The sequence below is a fragment of the Apis florea genome, unplaced genomic scaffold, assembly GCF_048593485.1.
Source record: "Apis florea isolate Af1SG1 unplaced genomic scaffold, ASM4859348v1 contig_2278_pilon, whole genome shotgun sequence".
Taxonomy (NCBI): Eukaryota; Metazoa; Arthropoda; class Insecta; order Hymenoptera; family Apidae; genus Apis; species Apis florea.
In genome coordinates this window covers 124,525-148,264 of record NW_028256551.1, presented here as the reverse complement: position 1 = coordinate 148,264, position 23,740 = coordinate 124,525, and the positions used below count along the sequence as shown (strand labels likewise).

General features: G+C 32.9%; 1 protein-coding gene across 4 annotated transcripts in view; it reads left to right on the top strand.

The window, feature by feature from the left end:
• Positions 1–23,740, top strand: part of LOC100871130 (lachesin) — a 306,132-nt gene that overhangs the window by 236,036 nt on the left and 46,356 nt on the right. Inside the window, exon 8 of one of the 4 annotated variants that reach the window (XM_031920196.2) lies at positions 8,325–8,577. The exons of the other annotated variants lie outside the window; for them this stretch is intronic. Coding sequence (XP_031776056.2) covers positions 8,325–8,386 — 62 coding nt within the window. The 3' untranslated portion in view covers positions 8,387–8,577. Of the gene's footprint in view, positions 1–8,324; positions 8,578–23,740 lie in introns of those variants that run through there. 4 annotated transcript variants of the gene reach the window in all.

The window sequence follows — 23,740 nt, the reverse complement described above, 5'->3', positions numbered from 1 at the left end:
CCCTTCTATTTACCTTGTCCACCTTGGCTGAAATCGCTCACCCTATTCGCCGGAAATCGTCCAAATACCATATCCCCAATTTCACCCCCTCAGCTTCTTCCACGTACATCCCGTTTAATGTATGCATATGACATAAAGAGACGGCGGAGAAATGGCTGGCCGCTGTGCAAACGCGCGTGCACGTACGCGTGGGGAGAGGGTGATTTCGGTGTGTCCAGAGCGCGGCCATCCCCGACTGGGTTGGCAGAGGGTGAGAAAGAGCGAGGAGACCACCGGCTCTCCATTAGTATGCATCGGTTTTTCGCATTAGCGACATTCAAATGAAGCGGGCGTTTAGCATAAAAGGCCACCGGCAAGAAAAAGGCTGCCTGCCAGTTATCCCCCTTGTAGGTGATTACCTCTGTAAAACGGTCATGATTCGTGGAAATTTCGTGGCCACACTGGTGGAACTCTACCTTGTGCGCCAATCATTTGTATGTCAAACAAGCGAGGAATGATTTTTATAGTTTGAAAAATATATTTGTGGTGAGGAAGGGGATGATCAGTTTTCGTGGAAATGAAAATTATTATTATTGTTTCAAAGGCGTTGGGCGAAGGATAAATTTCTTGATTTTCTTCCTCATTTTTTGAACTACTAATATCCGGAAATGTTGTAAAAATTATATATTTGGTTTTAACATTTCTATAATTAGATAACACATTGAAAATGTTATAGCTATCCGAATAAAAGATATTCCGATTTAATACGATCGTGATCTACATGAATAAAAGTAACATGTCTCTAATTGAGATTGAATACCATCAGGATTTAATCTCGCCAATTAATTCCGATGGAAGAATTTTATTCGTAAAGAGGAATGTACTGATCGATCAGATTTTACATTTCGTTCGTTAATAATGTGAAAATATTTGAGATGAAATACAAAAAAATTCATCGTTTTCTAGTCGAATATAATTTTATAATCTTTTTCAAATAACTCTTTAAAATATTTCCCTGATTTCTACGTTTCACAAACTGAACATCATATTATTATCATATTCAAGAATGAAATTCTATTCTCTCGTAAAAATTATTTCTTTTCACTTCTTAAAATATATTTCTCTCTGTCTTTTATCGTATCAACAGAAGCATCGCGTACGTATTTTTCAATTTTTTCAATATCCACGTACAAAACAATTAAGCAATTAACAATTAAGCATTACACCGATCAATCGAAATACCAATCTCTTCAGTTTCTCACCGCAAACAAGACGAGTTCGTCTTTTCCACTCGAGTGAAGGGCTAATAATGGTCGCGACCTAATTAATGCACCAGCCGGAAATCTACTACAATACGCAAAGGTCAATAGGAAACTGATCAATATATCGGAAACAACAATAGCTCTTACATCGAGCTGTGGTTGTTTGAATGCGAACAACAGCAACATTAAGCATCGTTTGACCGTGGAAAGGCACCAATCTTTGATCATAGATCCCGATGTTACCAACATTCGATACAATTTCCAACCGGTCGATCGGCCATTGGGTCTGCTCTAGAGCGGTAATTTTGAATTATTATGTGATATAAGGGACAGTGAAATTAACCAGCCGCTGAAAGCTCCGTCGAATAATCGAATTCGATGCTGTGTTTCGAGAATCATCGGTAATTTCGAATGGCAAAGCCATATAATAACTTTTATCATCGTTGATTATTATTAGTTATGGAACGTTTGAGTTTAACTGATTGAACCTTATGGAGCGGCCATTAGCGATCCCTGGTAAGCATAATCTATGATAGTAATCGAGGAGTTTGATGACGTCCATATATATATTTTGTAACATACGGTTATTAATCATTGCACTGCGTTTGATTTACTAGTTTTATCAATAGTAAAATTCGAATAGATAGAATTGGAATTAAAAATTATTGGGATCCAAATACGAACATCGTACAAATTGTAGAATAGAGATATTATAAAATTAGCTGAAAATTTACGTTGAATTTAAATTTTAAAATTACGATTAGCAAATGAAAACAACCGATAAGGAAGATTATAAGGAATAATGGAAATTGAAGTAAATAAATGTTAAATATTCTAAAGAAGATTTTCACGCATAAGTTTCACGATAAGTTGCAGTTCGATACTTCGAAACGAGGCTGGAGAAACGAAATCTTAATTTTGTCCGTGAGTTTCGAGTGTGAACGCATACGTAAAAATATCTCGTGTCGGGGAAAAAAGGAGAGAGGGGCAAAAGAAAAAGGAGAAAAAGAAATGGAATGAGAGAGGAAATAAAACGGGGGTAAATATACCCGGTATATACCAGAGGGAAATTCTCATCGTGTTCCGTGGAAATTGCTTTCTAATTGGCGAGATTTTTAAATGTACACACAATAGCTCAGAGAGTTTTTACCCCTCCCGGACACGAATATTACTTACTAATTGGTCGCTTTCGTGAAACAAAGGGATATAAAGGTATTATTCCTTGGGGTTTGCAAACATCGAGCCGAACTTGGCCACAATTATTCAGACTTAGTTGTCTAAATTCTTTCCTCGATTTTTCTACCGTGTTTTCGTTCGGTTCCATCACAACACTAACAATTCACAGATTGTAATAAAGTTTAATTTAAAGCGTGTTATTGCTTTCCTTTATTGCTTCGTTCTCTCTTTTTTTTTTCCAACGGTCTTATCTTTTCGGTGGAATCCGGGAAACGGAGAATATTTAATGTTTGTTTTACGAATAATTCGATATGATTTTTTTTTGATTTAATACGAGGGAAACGTGATACGAGGAAATTCTAACAGATATTTTTTCAGACTCATCTCGTACAATTATATATTATTTAATGAAAAAATTACGGAATATTTAATACACATAATCCCGTTATCGTTAAAGCAAATTTTTATTCATTAAAATTATTAATTTATATCGAGACGATCTTTTCGTTACGTAAAATATTTGCACGGAAAATTTTTATTCGGTTACAAAGATTAATTAATTGAAATTCAAAGAAATGATCGAACGAATAATAGAATATTTTTTAATCGTAAAAAATATAAAAAACGATTGTATCATATACGAAGCAAGAAAGTAAAGAACAATAGAAGAAACATTTTCCTTTCGTTCTTTAGTCGACTGATACCGACTGATCTTCTTCCTCTTCCTATCTCCTCCTTCACGGGAGAGAAAATCGATCTTCCTCCTCGAAACATCGGCTACAAAGGGATACCAAGACTCGAAAGGAATTCGAATTCATTCCCGGTCCGCGTGGTACAGTAAAATAACCTCGACGTGGTCTAGAAAGGTCCAAAAAGTGATGCTCGTTCCTCCGTGAACGAGGACAGTCGCGTAACAACCAGGATGGACATGTACAAACACCGACACGTACGATACGTAAATACGCAAAGAAAGGAATCGTAAGATGGAAAGAAAGATGGAAGGAACGGAAGAAGAATCGACGAGGAGAGCAAAAAGATGAAATAAAATGAAACAAAACGAGAGAAGGGGGAGGGGGAGGGAAAGGAGAAAGATGGAGAGAGGGAGGCGAAATTAAGTGGTAGAAGTCAGAGATATGTCAGGCGAGTTTTATTAAGCGGCATAAAAAAGAGATTTGTAATCCGACCGAGAGAGAGAGAGAGAGAGAGAGAGAGAGAGAGAGAGAGAGAGAGAGAGAGAGAGAGAGAGAGAGAGAGAGCCTTTGGCCAAGGGTGACTCTGGTTGTGGGATTCGTCCTTGGTGGGGATTTCGTGAGGGATGAACAGCAGGAGGTTGGGGGGGGGGGGGTTGAACGAAGAGCCAGGAGGTCGTAGAGATATGAATTTGTTATTAAGGACCGCCTAAGGGACAAAGTACCCCTGTTTCTTGATAAGCAAACCGTCCCATCCGTGTCACCCCATCTCCTCCACCCCTCGTCCCAACCCCCCTCGCCACTCCTCCTGTGATCCCTCACTTTTTCTGAACCCCTCCTTTTCCACCGTTCTCTGGAAAAGCCCGAGCACGGCTAATTTATTCCATAGTCGAGTCAAACTGCTATTTGCGAGGGTGGACGAGGGTGAAGGTGGGGGAACTAGCAATAGGAGAGGAGCGCTGCAGGCCGGCACGGCGAACAAAACTTGCGGCCGTTCTGCGGATAGCAACAATATCGCATTCATTCGGCTGTCGGCTTCTTCTTCTTCCTCTTTCTTTTTCCTCTTTCTTCTTTTCTTCCCCGTTCGTCGTTGCTCAAATTCGTTCTTTCTCTCTCGAAAGCTTCGTATACATAATGCAAACGCCTCTTTGCTCTCGTCTCACTGAGACGAGGATTTAATTGTCGGTCGTTAGACATCCCTCCTATAGGCATTTATGGCGTTGATTCCTTCACCTCCCCTCCCTCCATGTCTACCTACCTTCCTGTCTCGACTTCTTATTAATTGGGGAAAGATGTAGACCTTGAAACGACGCCAAGATTAGTCGAGCTGTTAATCCTGAATTTTTTTTAATTAATTTCTCCCCCTCGAATTTGTCGTGATATACTCGGAACGATTCTCGTGATATGGAATTGATGGATAGTTTTTCAGCAATGGTTTTATGCTCGAATATTTTGGGAACAAGTTTTTAATTAATTAATGTTTCGAAGTTAAGAAGCATTTGTTATTTTTTGTTTGAGAGAAAGAAAAGTCTAGTTTTTTTTTTTTTTGTTTAGCTTAGCTTGTTTTATTTGCGTTAATTATGGATGATTGCAAATAAATTGAAAATTATCTGCACGTGTACGGTTATTACGCGTATTCTTATTTTCAAACGAAACATTTCCTCGTTTGGTTCTGTTTTTCATAAGTAATGAATCTTCTTAGTATGATGTGAAATTGTTATTATTAACTAATTAGTAATAAAAGTATAATGGATTGAATTAATTAATACACGTGCAAATACTTTTTGTAATTGTATCGCGTAGAATTTATCCAAGATAAATTAATGAGATATTAAATGAAAAATTTTCTGAGCTTTCAGTTAAATTATAAATATTTCACTTCGATCGTAAAAGATTTGAATTTTTTATTTTATTTCGTTCATTCAATGAAAATTTTAATAATCATTTATTTTTTAGAAAATATCTGAAAGTTATAATATTCTACGTAATTGATGTCAAATTCACTCCTTCGATTTTATTCTGCGAAAGCATTTGTAATTTTAATCTCACGTATGATATTGAATTTTTCTCTTCGGCCAATATATATATATTTTTTTTTTTTTGCACTCTGTCTATTTGTTCAGCCTCAAATTATCTGTTCCTTTAATAAATTATGAAAGTGAATTATCTCTATTGATAAAATATTCGCAAAAAATTTTGGCCCCGTATCGTCGTGAAACAAGAGGTCGAAAAAAGCTTTCGTGATTATTTCCAAGTTTCGAAATATGGAGAAAAAAACATTATCGATATTTTTGAAAATTTTAAATATTAATCCTTCGGATAGAGAAGGATATATTAATATAATCAATAATCAAGCATATGTACGTATATAATAATTTTTTTTTTTAATTCTTTTCTTAATAATTAAAATGACTGGTGTACTTGTCTAAAAAAAAAATTCTATTGTATGGAAGATTAAAAAAATGTTGAATTTCCAACGGAACAATAGAGTGGAGAAGTTCATCATTTTCTTCGAGCGATTTCTTAACTTGTCTAACGAGTTGGAGGACTAATTTCATTTCCAGTCGGTAATCTGTCCATCATAATTTTCGCGTTAAACTACTTTCCGTGTAAACAGAATGTTACTCACTGGCTGCGGAATTGGCCGTTCCAGTTGTCATCCCGGGACAAACTTTGAGAAAATTTCTCTCCACTTTCAATAATTTGGCTAATGAACATCCAACCCTACTGAAAGGGAACGAACACCATCCCTTTCATCTCGCCTCGCCTCAAAAGATTTATAGAATTATTTGCTACAATCATTATTTCCCCGAGAATGATATTATCTCGATTATCTCGCGTCTATCGTTTTTCAGATACGATAAAGTTGTGACGTTTTTGCGTTATCATTGGTAATGGAAAATGTACGGTAAGAATAAATTAATATTGATTTTTGTTTTAATAAAAGATTTATTCGTTGATGATTAATCTTCGAAATGAATCGGAATTATATTCGACGCAAATGAATTAACATTGGCGCACAACTGAAGCCATTTCTTGCGCATTTTCTCAATTTAATTATCAATCGTCAATCACTCGTCATCGTTTGATTTTAATTACGCAAGCAGGTATACACATTCTCGAAACGATATTCCATATTATTACTACAATGTTAATTAAAAATTGATCGCGGAATTAGACTTATCGAAAGCTACAAATGAAATTCTTTTTGGGATACAAAAATTTATTATATTCGATGCAATAAATAAATACTTAATCTACAAGAAACATTAATGCTCGTTATTCATTTTCTATCATTTTTTTTTAATGAAATAATCAAACAAATAAGACATTACTTGCATACATCTTCATCATCGTCGAATGAATTAATTACTCGTTTCTCACTTTATCCAATCCTCCCTTTCTCCATTTTTTTCTTAAAGAAAACTTCGTCTACACCCTTGCCAAATATGAAAAATCACACAAAGAATGACAAACACTTTCCACGACAATAAAATACCCTCCCTCGTGCATCAATCATTCTCTTACATTTAATTAGAAAAAAAAAAAAAACCCAAGAGCGAAACTCGACACAAAGAGGGGCTCAATACACGCGATGATTTAGCATACGCGAAAGAGTGGCGAAAGTTCCTCAATCGGCCGGTAATCGCGCGATTACGCCGTCGAGCAATATCAGGGAAAGTCCCATGGAAACTTGCCTCTCTTATCGTCACTCGAGAAAAGACGCCGCAATTTAATGTCACTGTTGCTTTCTTCCGGAAGACAGACAACTTCCCTCCACCCCTGTCGCGGTCGACGACGCTCTGGGACGCGGCACAAAGGGGTTGGGACGCGGGGCAAGGAGGGCGGTGAAGGGAAAGTCGTGGGATGGATTTTTAATTTAGCTAAAATCTCTTCAGTGGTCGAGCGTTCTACTTACGGATGCGTGCTCCCTTGGGGAATATTGTGAATAGAAATTGCGTTTAGCATCACGGTGACGGGATCAAATTCGATGTGTGAGTGTATTCGTGAATTCGAGCGATGAGTTCGAATTTATTTTGTGCAATTTTGTATTATTTACGAAGTGTTTGGTAAACTAATTTTCTGATATTTAAGAATGCATTGAGAATATTCGTGGGTTAATTTTAGAGGCCAAAGCCTCTAATTTCATTTTTCGTTTTTATCAAGTTACAAGCAATTTAATTGCGTCGAGTTAATAAAATGGTCACTCTAAGATATTTATGAAATCTTTTCTTTAACAATCTCAATGTATTTCACAATGGCAATAAGTTTCTGTAGCAATTGGCCAAGTAGAAGTATTTGTACATAAATTAAAGAATCGATATCAGAATCTAACATTGGAAAAGAATTTTTTTTAAATTCAAATTGGTAGCAACACCTTCATAGTAGTAGTAAAAGTATTTTATAATAACGTAAAGTAAAAGAGAAAAATATCGTATGATAAAAAAAAATTTCGTGAGAAATTCGAAGCTTCGCTAATTAAATTCGAACATACTCGATGTGATGTATTTCATCCTATCATTGACTGGAACGTATAATAAATATCATAGGGGGTGGAAAAGGGGATGGAATTGGAGATACTCGCAATAACAAGGATTTCTCATTAACTCGACACTGATCGTTGCACTCTTCCATCGACAAGCTTGTCCACGCTTTTTAATTCGTTTACGCGTATTTTTCATCCCCCCTTTCGCGTTTTCAACCCCTTCGCCTTTATCGCGTTGGAAATTCAACTTTCTCGATCGATGAATCAATTAAGAATAATAAAGAAGATTGCGCGGTAAATTAATTATTCGCTTCTGTACCCTTTCTGTTCTGTGATCGAGGGGTTTCGAGGTTTTTAAGAGGAATCGTTTATCAAAAGCGGTTTTACGTTAATTGGAGATACAACTTTGTCTTAGATTTGGCGGAATAGCTTTGTAACGTTGTATAATTTGTCTTCCTTCGAGAAGTTGAATTAATTTTGGAATTTATAAATAGAAAGTGAGGAAAAGAAGATTTAAAAAAATGAAAGTAAAGTACGAAAGAAAAATCAGAGTAAATTTTATATCGTTTTATTTCATTTAATTTGAAAGTGTTTGAAATATATTGTATGAAATGTATAAAATAATTATTTTAATCATATCGCTATTTTCAATCGTGTGTTATTAAAGTAAGTATACAAAAACTTGATTTTAATTGATAATAGTTGAATAATATCGTTATTTTTTTATTTCAGATTTGATGGAAGGAATAATTGTAAAAATAATCCAGCAAAAAAAAAAAAAAAGAAAGAAATAAGAATTGGAACTGGAAATAAAATATGGAGGAATATCTAAGATATTCTGAATCTATAATCGAATTAATTTCTAAAATATTTTTTGCTTGATATTCTATAACATTATATAAATTATTACTTTATAAATATTATACGATACTCTTCGTATCAATATCGTATCAATTTCAAATAAAATTAAATTGGATTTTTTTAATTCTTTATTGTTTGAAAATATTCTTTACTTTTCTAATATAATTTATGTTAAAATAAATTAAATATTCTTCGAATTTGGATAAAAATTGTAAATATGAGAATATGATATTCAAACGTGCCAATACTCATATTTAACAGTAAATCTTAAAAAGGGCTAATCGAGAAAAAGTATCGATTAATTTCCAAAGCTGGAAATTAATGCAATCACGATTCGCGACAAATTTTTCGGTAAACTTTCCTCTTCGACTAAGTCTTATTTCAAACTTTTAATTCGAGCCCGCTGCCGCCCGATGAATTTTTCATCCTCGATTTACAGATTCCTCTTCTTTTTTCAACTAATCACCGCCCGGAATGAATATGTGCATAACCCGTGGAAGAAAAAGAAAAAAAGAAAAAAAGAACAATTTCCCTCGAATTCTCGATTGAATTTTTAATTTTCCGGTTTCCCTTCACAGGAATAGATTCCCTTCTCTCTTCTTCTCCTTCTTTTTTAAGCATTTTACATATTCATAGAATAGACGTGAGAAATTATTATGAGAGAAATAAATATCTTTATTTTGTTCCAATGATACACAATTTTACACTTTTAATAAACTTTTCTTTGAAGTAATAATTACGTAATTGCAAACAATATTTCATATATTTCTTTATGTTAGTATTTTTATTTAAGATTCAATTTAAATAAAATTTCGTATCTTCTCATCAAAAGATTTTCAACTGCTGCATCATCGTCAATCTTCCACATCTGCCATTGATTTAAACTCCGAGATTACAATTTCATTATCAGGTAATTGTTGAAATTAATAACTGAATAATTAAAAAATCAATATACATATGTAACTCATAAATCTAATAAAAATTCAATCTACAAATATCCTATTAATAGAAATCAAATCTCTAACGCATAAATACTAACTATTTATGTCTAATTTAATCATTTTTTTTTTAATTCCATAAAATGATATTTTCGAATAGTATTTGCTCACGAGAGTACTTCGTGCCGTTCGTTCATATTTTCACTCTGTCACGAGAACAATATACAGATACTCAAAAATTTTAAATCGCCCCTGAAAATATGGAAACAGCTCGAACAGTATTCACGAATACATCATATATTTTCGAGAGATTAAAGGCGATGAGGGAGGGGCGCGCACTTTCTTTCCACGGTTTTTGTCTCTTTAGCCGTGCAAATTACACCGGCTATTTTTTTTAATAGGTCCACGCTTCCTCACGGTTGAATTAATTGCGGCCCACGGACGTTGGTTCGTTAGTGCTGTGGAAAGTAAATTCGTTAAATATCTCGTTCTCGCGGGGTACGTTGTTGCGCCGCCGCAAAATACGGGCATCACCGGTGTATTTTCCGCCCCAGCCTCGTGAAAAAATGTTGGATTAAAGTGTACTGGACGAAAAGATACTCGTGGAAACTTTGTGTCGTAATTATTGTTTCTTTTTCTTTTTTTTTTCCTTCTTCCTTTTTGTTTCTTTCCTTTCGGTTATTACAGATATTTGTATAATTTCAATGGCGACAAAAGGTGGTGGATAAGTTTTCTCGAATGAATTTTCTCTGCGTTTGATATTTGGAGAATTCACGTAATTATTAAATATTAGGAAGAAACTCGAGAAGAAATTTTGAATAGTGTTAAATTATTAATTGAACGTATTAATTTTTTATTTGAGGTTTTAGAGGAAATTAATTATAGAAAAGTTGGTGTTATGATTGGATTGAAGATAAGTTATTAATCTAAAACAATATATGATCATTTGTGTTTTTTCTATTCTTTATCTCTATGAGAAATGGATTAATAAAATTTTTATCGCTATATTTTTATCGTTAATTTAACTTTTTTTTACATGTATTATTGTAAAATTCGTTAATATTCACAAACGATGGTTCAATATTTGCAATGAAATTTTGTTTTCATTAATATTAAACGATGAATTAATTAAAGGTTTATTACGATCATGATTATGCGATCACTTATTAGATAACACGATAATTAATCATACATATGTATTCTGTTAAAACAATTTCAACAGCAATGTTAATAATCTGTGTTTATCAAAAATCACTTAAAAATTGAACCGTTATATATAACAATGTAATATTGCAACGAATATTTCGAAATTTTATCTTTTATCAAAAAAAAAAAAAAAAAAGTGTTGCAGAACGAATAAATTTTTATATTTTTCGAATGATTTTAAATGTTTCGAAGTATGCTATAAAGAATACTTTAATTAAAAAAATATAAACTAGAACATACATATAACTTATTGAAACAAAACTCTAGCAGTTTCTATTATTTAATGAACCATATGATTTCATACAATAGGATTACTTTTAACTTAACCATCGTGCGAAAATCGAACGAATAAATGATTAACAAAAATAAATAAAAAAAGAAACAATTGATAACAATAATTTAAGATCGTTAAAATCCAGGAAGGGAAAGAAAAACAGTGGTCGTAGGAGTGAAAGTTTGACAAGATGGAATAAACAAAACGACGAAAGGAATACGCTCGTACCACCGGCTCAATAAAGATCAATCCAAACAAAGCTCGAAGAGAGTCGGAACAACCGTTCCAGAAAGCGGTTTCGATTTACAACCACTGAACTTCGTGCATCGCTACTAACCGATAAACCAGCGCCGAAACGGCTACGGGACTGCCGTAAATCCACTAAACCATTGTCTCGAATATCGAAGGAAAAGGGAGGCGTGGAGGGGAGGAAGGAAAGAAACCATCGAAAGAACGTAAAACGTCAAAGTATTACGAGTGAAAATAATCTTCCATTAACCTTCCATTTAAAATTTTCCTTCAATTTAAACGTTTAAGGAAGAACGAAAAAAGACAAGGAAAACTTTAAGGATTGATTTCACAGTTTCAAATATGATACGTTGATGGTAAAAATTTATTTGTCTCTTATAGAGGGGTAACAATTCGATGTATCAACAAGAAGCATTTAGCTTTAAATGAAGAATTTATTATCATTTGTTAATCATAATCTTCATAATATTCATCACAATTAAACTGTAAAAATAAAAATTCTAAATTCAAACAAATTTATTCCCATTTTATTAATCACGGATATAAAAATATGAATTATCATTGAACATCGTCGTAAATACTTCCAATTAACTAACTTAACCAACCAATCGATTCAACGATTATATTTCGCGTGATTTTCAAAAACAAATTCTCCACAATTTCGATCTCCACCTGATGCTGAAAATCTTAATAATCTGGTGGCTAAGTCCAAGTACCTGGCTGGCAAAAATAAAAGACCACCTTCCCCGTTTAAGGGAGGAAACAAAACGGAAACGGAGAGAAGCGCGTGGCGTGGTACAAAAACCTGCTCGGCTCATCCCTCTCGGGTAAAGCATCGAGAGCAGCTCATTAAAGCCAGAAGGGCCGTATCTATCCGGTCTAATTAAAAGCCACTCAAACACGAGGGAGAGAGGAGGAAGAGGGGGGCGATCAACCGCGACGTTTATTGGCGCGAGAGCTCAATCACGAAAGGGTCGACGAGGACGGATGACTCGCTTCTGGCACGCATCCACGTCTCTTCTCACGTGTCCCGTGAGACTTATTCCATCCCCCTTGTCTGCGCGCCACACTTGGAGGGAATGAATGGTGGCAAAGAAGAGGGCAAAGAGAGTTGTCGAAAATGGAGAAGAAAGTGGTGAGTTCGATTGAATGATTAGTAGTGAAATAGAAAAGGGAGAAGGGATGTAAAGATTGACGGTTAAGAAGACAAAAGGATGAAATTGATGGAAACTAGAAAGGAGAGGGAAAAATATGAGCAAAGGTTATGTGGAATAGATGTATTAAAAAAGCAAAGTGGAAAGATAAGATGGAAAGAGAAAAAAGGGTACAAAAGAATGAGAATAGATTAGAAGGAAAACGGAAACACAGGGATGGAAAGGCGAGGAATCACTTGTATAATTCATGATACCATCCTAAGTGGTTAGTGATCCACGTTTCACTGCTCCCTGACCCCTCCAGATTCCAGCAGAGCTTGTACCATAGCTCTACGGCATCTCAATGCTGACCGACCGACAGATTAGCCCCAGGAAATTGCCAAACTTCTCGTCTCTCCGGTGGAAAAGTCGATTCCAAAAGTCGTTCCTCAAGCGGCCAGTTTCAACCCCCGCAGACTTTCTATTTGGTTTCCTCAAGACGGCCAACGATGGGACACCAGAAACTGTCTCTTAAATTAATGCTTCCTGAAACGATCTCTTTCCTTCTAATTTCTCTTTCTATTATCATTTGCTTTATTCTATTTTCCGGTTTTATTTTGTCTCTTTCCTTTTTTTTTTTATTTTTTATGTTGATCGTGAAAAATATACGAAATATATTTATCAACATTGTGTGATAATTAAATTAAAATATAATAAATTGTTCTTTCCTAAATCGAAGATTAATATTGTAATTATATGTTCCAGATTTTTAAATATTTTTAAAATTATTTTATATTATATATAATATGTATATATAGTGTATATAAGAAAAATTATTGTTTGCCAATTACAATTTTATTTCATTGAAATGCATGTAATATAAAGCGTGTGACGAAATATTGAAAATCATTTATTCGACGAAAAATTTTAATGAAATCGTTTAAATTGAATTTTGATTTCGTAAAAATTAAAACGTGCAGATAAAAAAAAAAAAAATGGTAAGAAAGAAAGTTTCTACAGCACGAGAAAAGCGAGTTTTAATTAGAGTAGATACAGAAACGGTGATCTTAATGAATGTAGACGAAGATTTTATTGAATATCTTAATAATTTCAGGTAATTGTTTCTCCTTCTTTCTTTCCTTTCTCCGTCAATTAATCAGATCGATAAATCTTTCAATAAATCGTTTTTAAAAGAAGAAGTTGGAAAAACCATTATCATTTAAAAGATTGTAAATGATAAAACACGAAATTATTAATTATATATAATAATGTAAAAATTAATATTAAAATCAAATACATGCAAGAAAAACCTCTTTTAATCTTTGCAATTGAAATCGATATATTTTATCGAACAAACGAACAAACAAAGGAAATAAAAAGAATATAACATCATCTCATAAAAAGTTAAGTTAAAAATTTTTATTAAAACAATTTCCAATTAATCTCTTCTTTATTTGTAAAGTTTACAATAATTTTACTTTTTTTTACAGTTCAATCAATCCTTGCTTTCCACAATTTTTAAAAATTTTCAAGTCTCGACCAGTTCAGCGTTCGTTCTATTCTCATTAAAAAACGAGATCCAAATCATCCTGCAATTCGGGGCGAGCAAACAATAACGGATTTCGAATTTTGGCGAGTCTATTAAATCGGAAGCTCCATTGTCGCTCCCTCGAAGGCGTCGTGGCTGAGGATCTTATGGAAATATTTTCTCCACCCATCTCATGAAGATCTTCTTTTTAACGGAGAGCTTCCGCACCCCCTTTAATCGTATTACCGAACGTACAGACATATTTCCATTCCTGGAGCTGCTCAGTGCCAATTGGACCAGCCACGACTTTTCGAAATTTCTTTTTTTTTTCTCTGTCTCTCTCTCTCGATTTCTTTTCTTTCGTTTTCCCATTCGTCGTCTTACCTCGACTTTAACTTTAGTATTTCGAGGAAGAATGAGAGGATTATATTGGCAAACCTTCCTCGTATTGGCTCTCGTGTTTTCTTAGAATTAAGAGTGGAATGTTTATGGTAATTGTTGAATATCGAATTGCGATGTATAAGAGAGGTCTTCTTGAGATGAATAAAAGAAGGGAAAAATTAAACGACGGAAACGTCGAATTGCGATAATTCTTAATCGCGTTGAGTTTTCTTGAAATGAAAAAGAAAATTCGAAAGAGAAAATGGCAGAAAAAAATAATAGAGTTAAAAATTATTCGAGAGAGGGGCGAATTCGAAAGATATAATTTTTTATGTGGAAGTCTTTGTGGCATCGTTAAAAAGATTTGAAGAAAATTTAATTTTTTTGGAAATGGAAACTACGTAACATAATTAAAGAACGTGTAATTAGAAACTGGACATAAAAGGACATGCATGTACTAAATAAAATAAAAATTTTTTCGTTACTCAATTGGTAATTTGTGAATTAAATTAATCACATAAATACTAAACGTTTTATTTTTTTTTATTTTGTACTTAAATATTTATACTTCATTTCATTACAAAAATATAAAGATGTTTTTCTAAAGCGAAGTAATTTTTCTACGTGAAATTCTCAAAAGCCATTTTTTCTTCTATCTAAATACACTTTTAAATATATACACTTTACGTATTCCTTTATTGGTATCTCTAAAATTTCAAAGTCTTCAAAATTTTTTCTTTTTATTTGAAATAATAAAAAAAATTCAATCCTATTCTATAAGATTCATATCCAGATTCACAAAATCGGAATCTTCTTTAAAAGTAATAATTTCTCGTAGCACGAATTGGTAGGAGGGAAACGTCAAACTGAGCAACGTTTCCTCTTTAACATGCACGCATTGAGGGGTGGAACGAACCATGATTCAACCCGAGGCGTATCCAAAGCTAAACAACCAGCCGGTGTTTCCTCGACATGTCGAGTTTCCTATAACACCACGGAATTATGAATCCAAATTCGTTGCGCAAACTCGGTTCGCGTCGAAACAACGCAACTGTACACAAATCTGCCATTCACTGTCAAAGATCTTGGTCCACGTGAAGATTTTACCGAATTATTACATAGTTGTTCCATTCCCTTCTTGTTTTTTCTCTTTTTGTCAGAAATTTAAAACGTTATTTGAAAGAAAGTTGTCAGAAATGCACTTATAAAATTCGATTAAAATTAGGAAAACTTTAAACCGCTATAACTCGGAAAATAATGACTTCCGGTCAATGAATGAAAGATCGTTAGAAGCGCGGAACCTTGCCCTTTAAAATGCTCTTTCATTTATCCCGATACGACTTCCGGTTCCCGAGATATCGTCGTGTAAAGAGAAGAGTAATTTTTAATCGTTTACTATCTGCATCCTTGCCCCGTACTCGGACCTCTCGCTCGCTCCTCGTCTCACCGACCTATCCCAAACTGCAGACAAGCGGCAGACGCGATTCCTAGAAAAACGTAGTAAGCATTTCCAGGAAATAATATAGGTCACGAGACCATTCATAACTCTTGCACTGTCTTCGAGCGCTATGGACACTTTGATTCTTTATATCTCGGCAACCGTTTGAGATATCGGGATAAAACAAAAAAGGAATTCAATGGTACGGTTTTCTCTATTTTTTCAATAAGTTTCAACGACAAAATTTTCAATTTTTTTTTCACGTTTCTTACGCGAAAATTCGAAGACTCGTTTCAATAAATAAATGAAATAGTCTCTCATTTTTGTACAACATAGAGAAATTTGAACGTAGCATCGATAATTGATTAATTTCGTTCCATTTTTCCTACTAGTTACGATACACTGGTCAAATTCATTGTAGCGTCTTGTAAGTTGAAAAGCATAGGGACGATCGACGAAAATTACAAAACGAGTAATCGTTAAGGGGGACAAACGGAAGCGACCCTGGTAGATGGCGCGCGTATCGAAACGTGCACGAGGAATGGCGCAATTATAAGAATTGCCGGTACAAAGAGCAATTCAGACGAGGGCAAAGACGAATAAAATTTCTTCTCTCGCGACGGGAAAAGAAGAAAGGTCGTAAGTTAACGCACGAACGAACGGCTACGAAATGGGAGTCAAACGATCGTTTGAACTTCGTACGAAACAACAATTACGGAACAGTCAACGTTGTACGTTTCTCCGTAGATATTTCGTTGTTATTCAACATTTTCTCGTGGAATTTTGCCATTTATAAATACGTCGCAACTAGCATTGCTCTAACATTATCTGCGACGTAATGTTCTTGGCAATTCAAAACTGTGTTTTTATTGAAGAAACGAGCAAATTCTTGTTGATTAATTGTCGTCACGATGAAAAAGTAAGAATCAGCGATGTTAGTTTATTTAATTATTTAATTGTAGTGTATTAATGGAGTCTTGCATTGCATAAATACAATATTTACACGTATAATACGAAAAAAACCCGCGATAAGACAATAGAATTTCTTTATTATTTATTTTTAATTAATTGGAAATACATTCGAAAAGAAAACAAAATGAGAAAGGCAGAAGAATGAAGGACAATAAAAGTATTTCAATTTTTTTTTTGTGGTAATTGAATACTATTTTTTGAATGAAATATTATATTCATTTCTTTCATTCTTCTTTTCATTTCTATAGTTACAAACTCTTTGATATGATATAATAAATTTCCTTAAAAGAAAGAAAGACTTACGATTGTACAGTTTATTCGGGGTTCGAACTTCGTATACGTGGCGTTAAGTAACCAGAACAAGTAATTATTTCAGTATAAATTATAACTTGCTGTTACGAATGTTTTGAATCTGAATTCTTGACGTCTAATTTCGTAATTAATCGGTTTAACATTTCCTGTTACGGTTTGTATAAATTTTTCACCATATTTCATCATTATAAACAAGTTTAAATAAATGAAAAAATAATATATTTTATGATAGACAGATTGATCAAATGATAATTTCCTATATGATATGATGCAAATATATTATAATTTTAATATACGGATATAATAAATGTTAAATTAAAATGTTAAAATAAATGTTAATAAAAAAATAATATTACGAGAAATTTTTAATCTGAAATTAATAGTAGATATCATGCGTTCAAATGAATTAATTTCATTTTATTGTCTCTTTGCATCTTTTCTTTCGATCTCCTCCGAGATAAATTTCGTTATTTTTCTACTTATTGGCGCTGATTTTCGTTGAAAATTTTGAAAGACTTTCGTGTATTTTTTAATTGGATATCTTTAAACATTTGAAACGGACAATGACTTAAAGAAAGAAAAAAGAAATCGATGCAATAAATACGGTAATATGTGGGAAATTTACATTTCATTTATAATACAAATCCGTTTTTTTTATTTGCAAAACTATACAATCAAAAATAGTATTTTTCAAAAATATGAATTATTTATACTTGTTTATACTATAGATTCTTCATATATAATTTTATAGATAGAATATTTCCGTTTCTATATTTTATATTCGTATATATATTTTTGGAAAAGGGCGAAATTTCCTGAAGATATATCATAAAAAGGTAAGTATTCCATAGAAAACAGCATATAATTAGAATAAGATGAAAAAAAATAGCAAATAATATTTCTTATCAATGTGTCAGAGCAAAAAAGTATGTAAAGCAGTAAGTATGTAAGCAAATAAATTTTTTTTGCAGTTACAAAAGATACATCATAAAAAGGTAAGTGTATAAAAGGTAAGCATAAAACACAGTAGTTATTATAATTAGAATTAAGTAAAATGATGAAAAAATGACAATTAGTATTTTCTACCAATATCTCAACATAGGTAAGTATAAAAGGTAAGTATAAGGTAAGTATTAATTTCAAAAATTATCATATGTTTTACTTCATATTCTACTTTATTCTCCTAATAAAAAATCAAATATCAAAATAGAAAATTTTCTAGAAATCAATTTCATATTAATAAAAGAATTTGGAAGCAGATGTTACACAGTATTTACAAAAGTAAATGTTATTTTTTTAAATAAAACTATACATTTTTTTTAATACATCAGTAGATGTCTCTTACCAGTCTTTCTAACAAAGTATTAAGTATATATTAACAAAATAATAGTTTCAAAAATAACCAATTTTGTTTAAATATCTTCTAAACTAATGGTTTTTTGCGATACATGGTCAAGTACTTTTTTATAGAAAACACTACGATACATCTACTGATGCTATAAAAAATATAGGATTCTATTTAAAAAAATAAAGGTGTGCTTGAGAAGTTTTTTATGGGGCCACCTACGAAAAATATGAGAATACCAAAATACAGCCCTTTCGAAATCATGAAACGTTTATTCAAAACGTTTTTCAATATTGTTAATAATAAAGAAGATATTTAACAAAAAGAGTAAACAAGAAAATTCCCGGGAAGGAAGAAAAATTTTTGTCCAAAAATGCGACTTTTTATTAGGAGAACATGACATGATAGGAGGTCGATCGAAGAATTTTTCCAAGAAATGACGTCAAATTCTCGGAATCCCTGAAATTCTTAGAAATGACGTCAAATTCTCGGAATCTCTAAAATTCTTAGAAATGACGTCAATTTTTCGGAATCCCTACGATTCTTGGAACTGACGTCAATTTCCTGGAAATTTCCAAATAAGTTGAACGAAAGAAATTTTTGCCCGAAAATGCGACTTTGTATTAGGAGAACATGACATGATAGGAGGTCGATCGAAAAATTTTTCCGAGAAATGACGTCAAATTCTCGGAATCCCTGAAATTCTTGGAAATGACGCCGAGTTCTCGGTTTATCTAAAATTCTTGGAATTTTAAATGTTCTTGGAAATGACGTCAAATTCTTGGAAATTTCCGAGTGTTCGAACAATCGATCGACATTTTTCGATGTATCTCGCTTATTTTTCGAGATATTAAAAAATGTTTCGAATAAAAGTTACTTGGTTTCGAGGGCGGCACGTCCTCCTGCTGTTCATTTTTTTATAAATCGAAGCGTTAAGGAGTTATAAACTCGAATGTGGTTTTTTTAAATGGGACTATACATTTTTTAATACACCAGCAGGTGTCCCATAGTATTCTCTATAAAAAAGTACTAAGCCATATATGGCAAAAAACTTATAGTTTAAAAGATAATTAATATCTTCTAAACGAATGGTTTTTTGCTAAAAATGACTTAGTACTTTTTTATAGAAAATACTATGATACATCGATTGATGCTATAAAAAATATAAGATGCCATTTAAAAAAATAAAGTTGTGGTTGAGAAGTTTTTTATGGGGTCACCTACGAAAAAAGTAGGGTCACCAGATTATAGCCCTTTCGAAACCATTCAACTCTTATTCCAAACTTTTTTTGATATTGTTAATAATAAACGAGATATTTAACAAAAAGAATGAATAACGAAATGCCCGGGATTGAAGAAAAATTTTTGTCCAAAAATGCGACTTTGTATTAGGAGAACATGACATGATAGGAGGTCGATCGAAAAATTTTTCCGAGAAATGACGTCAAATTCTCGGAATCCCTGAAATTCTTGGAAATGACGCCGAGTTCTCGGTTTATCTAAAATTCTTGGAATTTTAAATGTTCTTGGAAATGACGTCAAATTCTTGGAAATTTCCGAGTGTTCGAACAATCGATCGACATTTTTCGATGTATCTCGCTTATTTTTCGAGATATTAAAAAATGTTTCGAATAAAAGTTACTTGGTTTCGAGGGCGGCACGTCCTCCTGCTGTTCATTTTTTTATAAATCGAAGCGTTAAGGAGTTATAAACTCGAATGTGGTTTTTTTAAATGGGACTATACATTTTTTAATACACCAGCAGGTGTCCCATAGTATTCTCTATAAAAAAGTACTAAGCCATATATGGCAAAAAACTTATAGTTTAAAAGATAATTAATATCTTCTAAACGAATGGTTTTTTGCTAAAAATGACTTAGTACTTTTTTATAGAAAATACTATGATACATCGATTGATGCTATAAAAAATATAAGATGCCATTTAAAAAAATAAAGTTGTGGTTGAGAAGTTTTTTATGGGGTCACCTACGAAAAAAGTAGGGTCACCAGATTATAGCCCTTTCGAAACCATTCAACTCTTATTCCAAACTTTTTTTGATATTGTTAATAATAAACGAGATATTTAACAAAAAGAATGAATAACGAAATGCCCGGGATTGAAGAAAAATTTTTGTCCAAAAATGCGACTTTGTATTAGGAGAACATGACATGATAGGAGGTCGATCGAAAAATTTTTCCGAGAAATGACGTCAAATTCTCGGAATCCCTGAAATTCTTGGAAATGACGCCGAGTTCTCGGTTTATCTAAAATTCTTGGAATTTTAAATGTTCTTGGAAATGACGTCAAATTCTAGGAAATTTCCGAGTGTTCGAACAATCGATCGACATTTTTCGATGTATCTCGCTTATTTTTCGAGATATTAAAAAATGTTTCGAATAAAAGTTACTTGGTTTCGAGGGCGGCACGTCCTGCTGCTGTTCATTTTTTTATAAATCGAAGCGTTAAGGAGTTATAAACTCGAATGTGGTTTTTTTAAATGGGACTGTACATTTTTTAATACACCAGCAGGTGTCCCATAGTATTCTCTATAAAAAAGTACTAAGCCATATATGGTAAAAAACTTATAGTTTAAAAGATAATTAATATCTTCTAAACGAATGGTTTTTTGCTAAAAATGACTTAGTACTTTTTTATAGAAAATACTATGATACATCGATTGATGCTATAAAAAATATAAGATGCCATTTAAAAAAATAAAGTTGTGGTTGAGAAGTTTTTTATGGGGTCACCTATGAAAAAAATAGGGTCACCAGATTATAGCCCTTTCGAAACCATTCAACTATTATTCCAAACTTTTTTTGATATTGTTAATAATAAACGAGATATTTAACAAAAAGGATGAATAACGAAATGCCCGGGATTGAAGAAAAATTTTTGTCCAAAAATGCGACTTTGTATTAGGAGAACATGACATGATAGGAGGTCGATCGAAAAATTTTTCCGAGAAATGACGTCAAATTCTCGGAATCCCTGAAATTCTTGGAAATGACGCCGAGTTCTCGGTTTATCTAAAATTCTTGGAATTTTAAATGTTCTTGGAAATGACGTCAAATTCTTGGAAATTTCCGAGTGTTCGAACAATCGATCGACATTTTTCGATGTATCTCGCTTATTTTTCGAGATATTAAAAAATGTTTCGAATAAAAGTTACTTGGTTTCGAGGGCGGCACGTCCTGCTGCTGTTCATTTTTTTATAAATCGAAGCGTTAAGGAGTTATAAACTCGAATGTGGTTTTTTTAAATGGGACTATACATTTTTTAATACACCAGCAGGTGTCCCATAGTATTCTCTATAAAAAAGTACTAAGCCATATATGGCAAAAAACTTATAGTTTAAAAGATAATTAATATCTTCTAAACGAATGGTTTTTTGCTAAAAATGACTTAGTACTTTTTTATAGAAAATACTATGATACATCGATTGATGCTATAAAAAATATAAGATGCCATTTAAAAAAATAAAGTTGTGGTTGAGAAGTTTTTTATGGGGTCACCTACGAAAAAAGTAGGGTCACCAGATTATAGCCCTTTCGAAACCATTCAACTCTTATTCCAAACTTTTTTTGATATTGTTAATAATAAACGAGATATTTAACAAAAAGGATGAATAACGAAATGCCCGGGATTGAAGAAAAATTTTTGTCCAAAAATGCGACTTTGTATTAGGAGAACATGACATGATAGGAGGTCGATCGAAAAATTTTTCCGAGAAATGACGTCAAATTCTCGGAATCCCTGAAATTCTTGGAAATGACGCCGAGTTCTCGGTTTATCTAAAATTCTTGGAATTTTAAATGTTCTTGGAAATGACGTCAAATTCTTGGAAATTTCCGAGTGTTCGAACAATCGATCGACATTTTTCGATGTATCTCGCTTATTTTTCGAGATATTAAAAAATGTTTCGAATAAAAGTTACTTGGTTTCGAGGGCGGCACGTCCTGCTGCTGTTCATTTTTTTATAAATCGAAGCGTTAAGGAGTTATAAACTCGAATGTGGTTTTTTTAAATGGGACTATACATTTTTTAATACACCAGCAGGTGTCCCATAGTATTCTCTATAAAAAAGTACTAAGCCATATATGGCAAAAAACTTATAGTTTAAAAGATAATTAATATCTTCTAAACGAATGGTTTTTTGCTAAAAATGACTTAGTACTTTTTTATAGAAAATACTATGATACATCGATTGATGCTATAAAAAATATAAGATGCCATTTAAAAAAATAAAGTTGTGGTTGAGAAGTTTTTTATGGGGTCACCTACGAAAAAAATAGGGTCACCAGATTATAGCCCTTTCGAAACCATTCAACTCTTATTCCAAACTTTTTTTGATATTGTTAATAATAAACGAGATATTTAACAAAAAGGATGAATAACGAAATGCCCGGGATTGAAGAAAAATTTTTGTCCAAAAATGCGACTTTGTATTAGGAGAACATGACATGATAGGAGGTCGATCGAAAAATTTTTCCGAGAAATGACGTCAAATTCTCGGAATCCCTGAAATTCTTGGAAATGACGCCGAGTTCTCGGTTTATCTAAAATTCTTGGAATTTTAAATGTTCTTGGAAATGACGTCAAATTCTTGGAAATTTCCGAGTGTTCGAACAATCGATCGACATTTTTCGATGTATCTCGCTTATTTTTCGAGATATTAAAAAATGTTTCGAATAAAAGTTACTTGGTTTCGAGGGCGGCACGTCCTGCTGCTGTTCATTTTTTTATAAATCGAAGCGTTAAGGAGTTATAAACTCGAATGTGGTTTTTTTAAATGGGACTGTACATTTTTTAATACACCAGCAGGTGTCCCATAGTATTCTCTATAAAAAAGTACTAAGCCATATATGGCAAAAAACTTATAGTTTAAAAGATAATTAATATCTTCTAAACGAATGGTTTTTTGCTAAAAATGACTTAGTACTTTTTTATAGAAAATACTATGATACATCGATTGATGCTATAAAAAATATAAGATGCCATTTAAAAAAATAAAGTTGTGGTTGAGAAGTTTTTTATGGGGTCACCTACGAAAAAAATAGGGTCACCAGATTATAGCCCTTTCGAAACCATTCAACTCTTATTCCAAACTTTTTTTGATATTGTTAATAATAAACGAGATATTTAACAAAAAGGATGAATAACGAAATGCCCGGGATTGAAGAAAAATTTTTGTCCAAAAATGCGACTTTGTATTAGGAGAACATGACATGATAGGAGGTCGATCGAAAAATTTTTCCGAGAAATGACGTCAAATTCTCGGAATCCCTGAAATTCTTGGAAATGACGCCGAGTTCTCGGTTTATCTAAAATTCTTGGAATTTTAAATGTTCTTGGAAATGACGTCAAATTCTTGGAAATTTCCGAGTGTTCGAACAATCGATCGACATTTTTCGATGTATCTCGCTTATTTTTCGAGATATTAAAAAATGTTTCGAATAAAAGTTACTTGGTTTCGAGGGCGGCACGTCCTGCTGCTGTTCATTTTTTTAT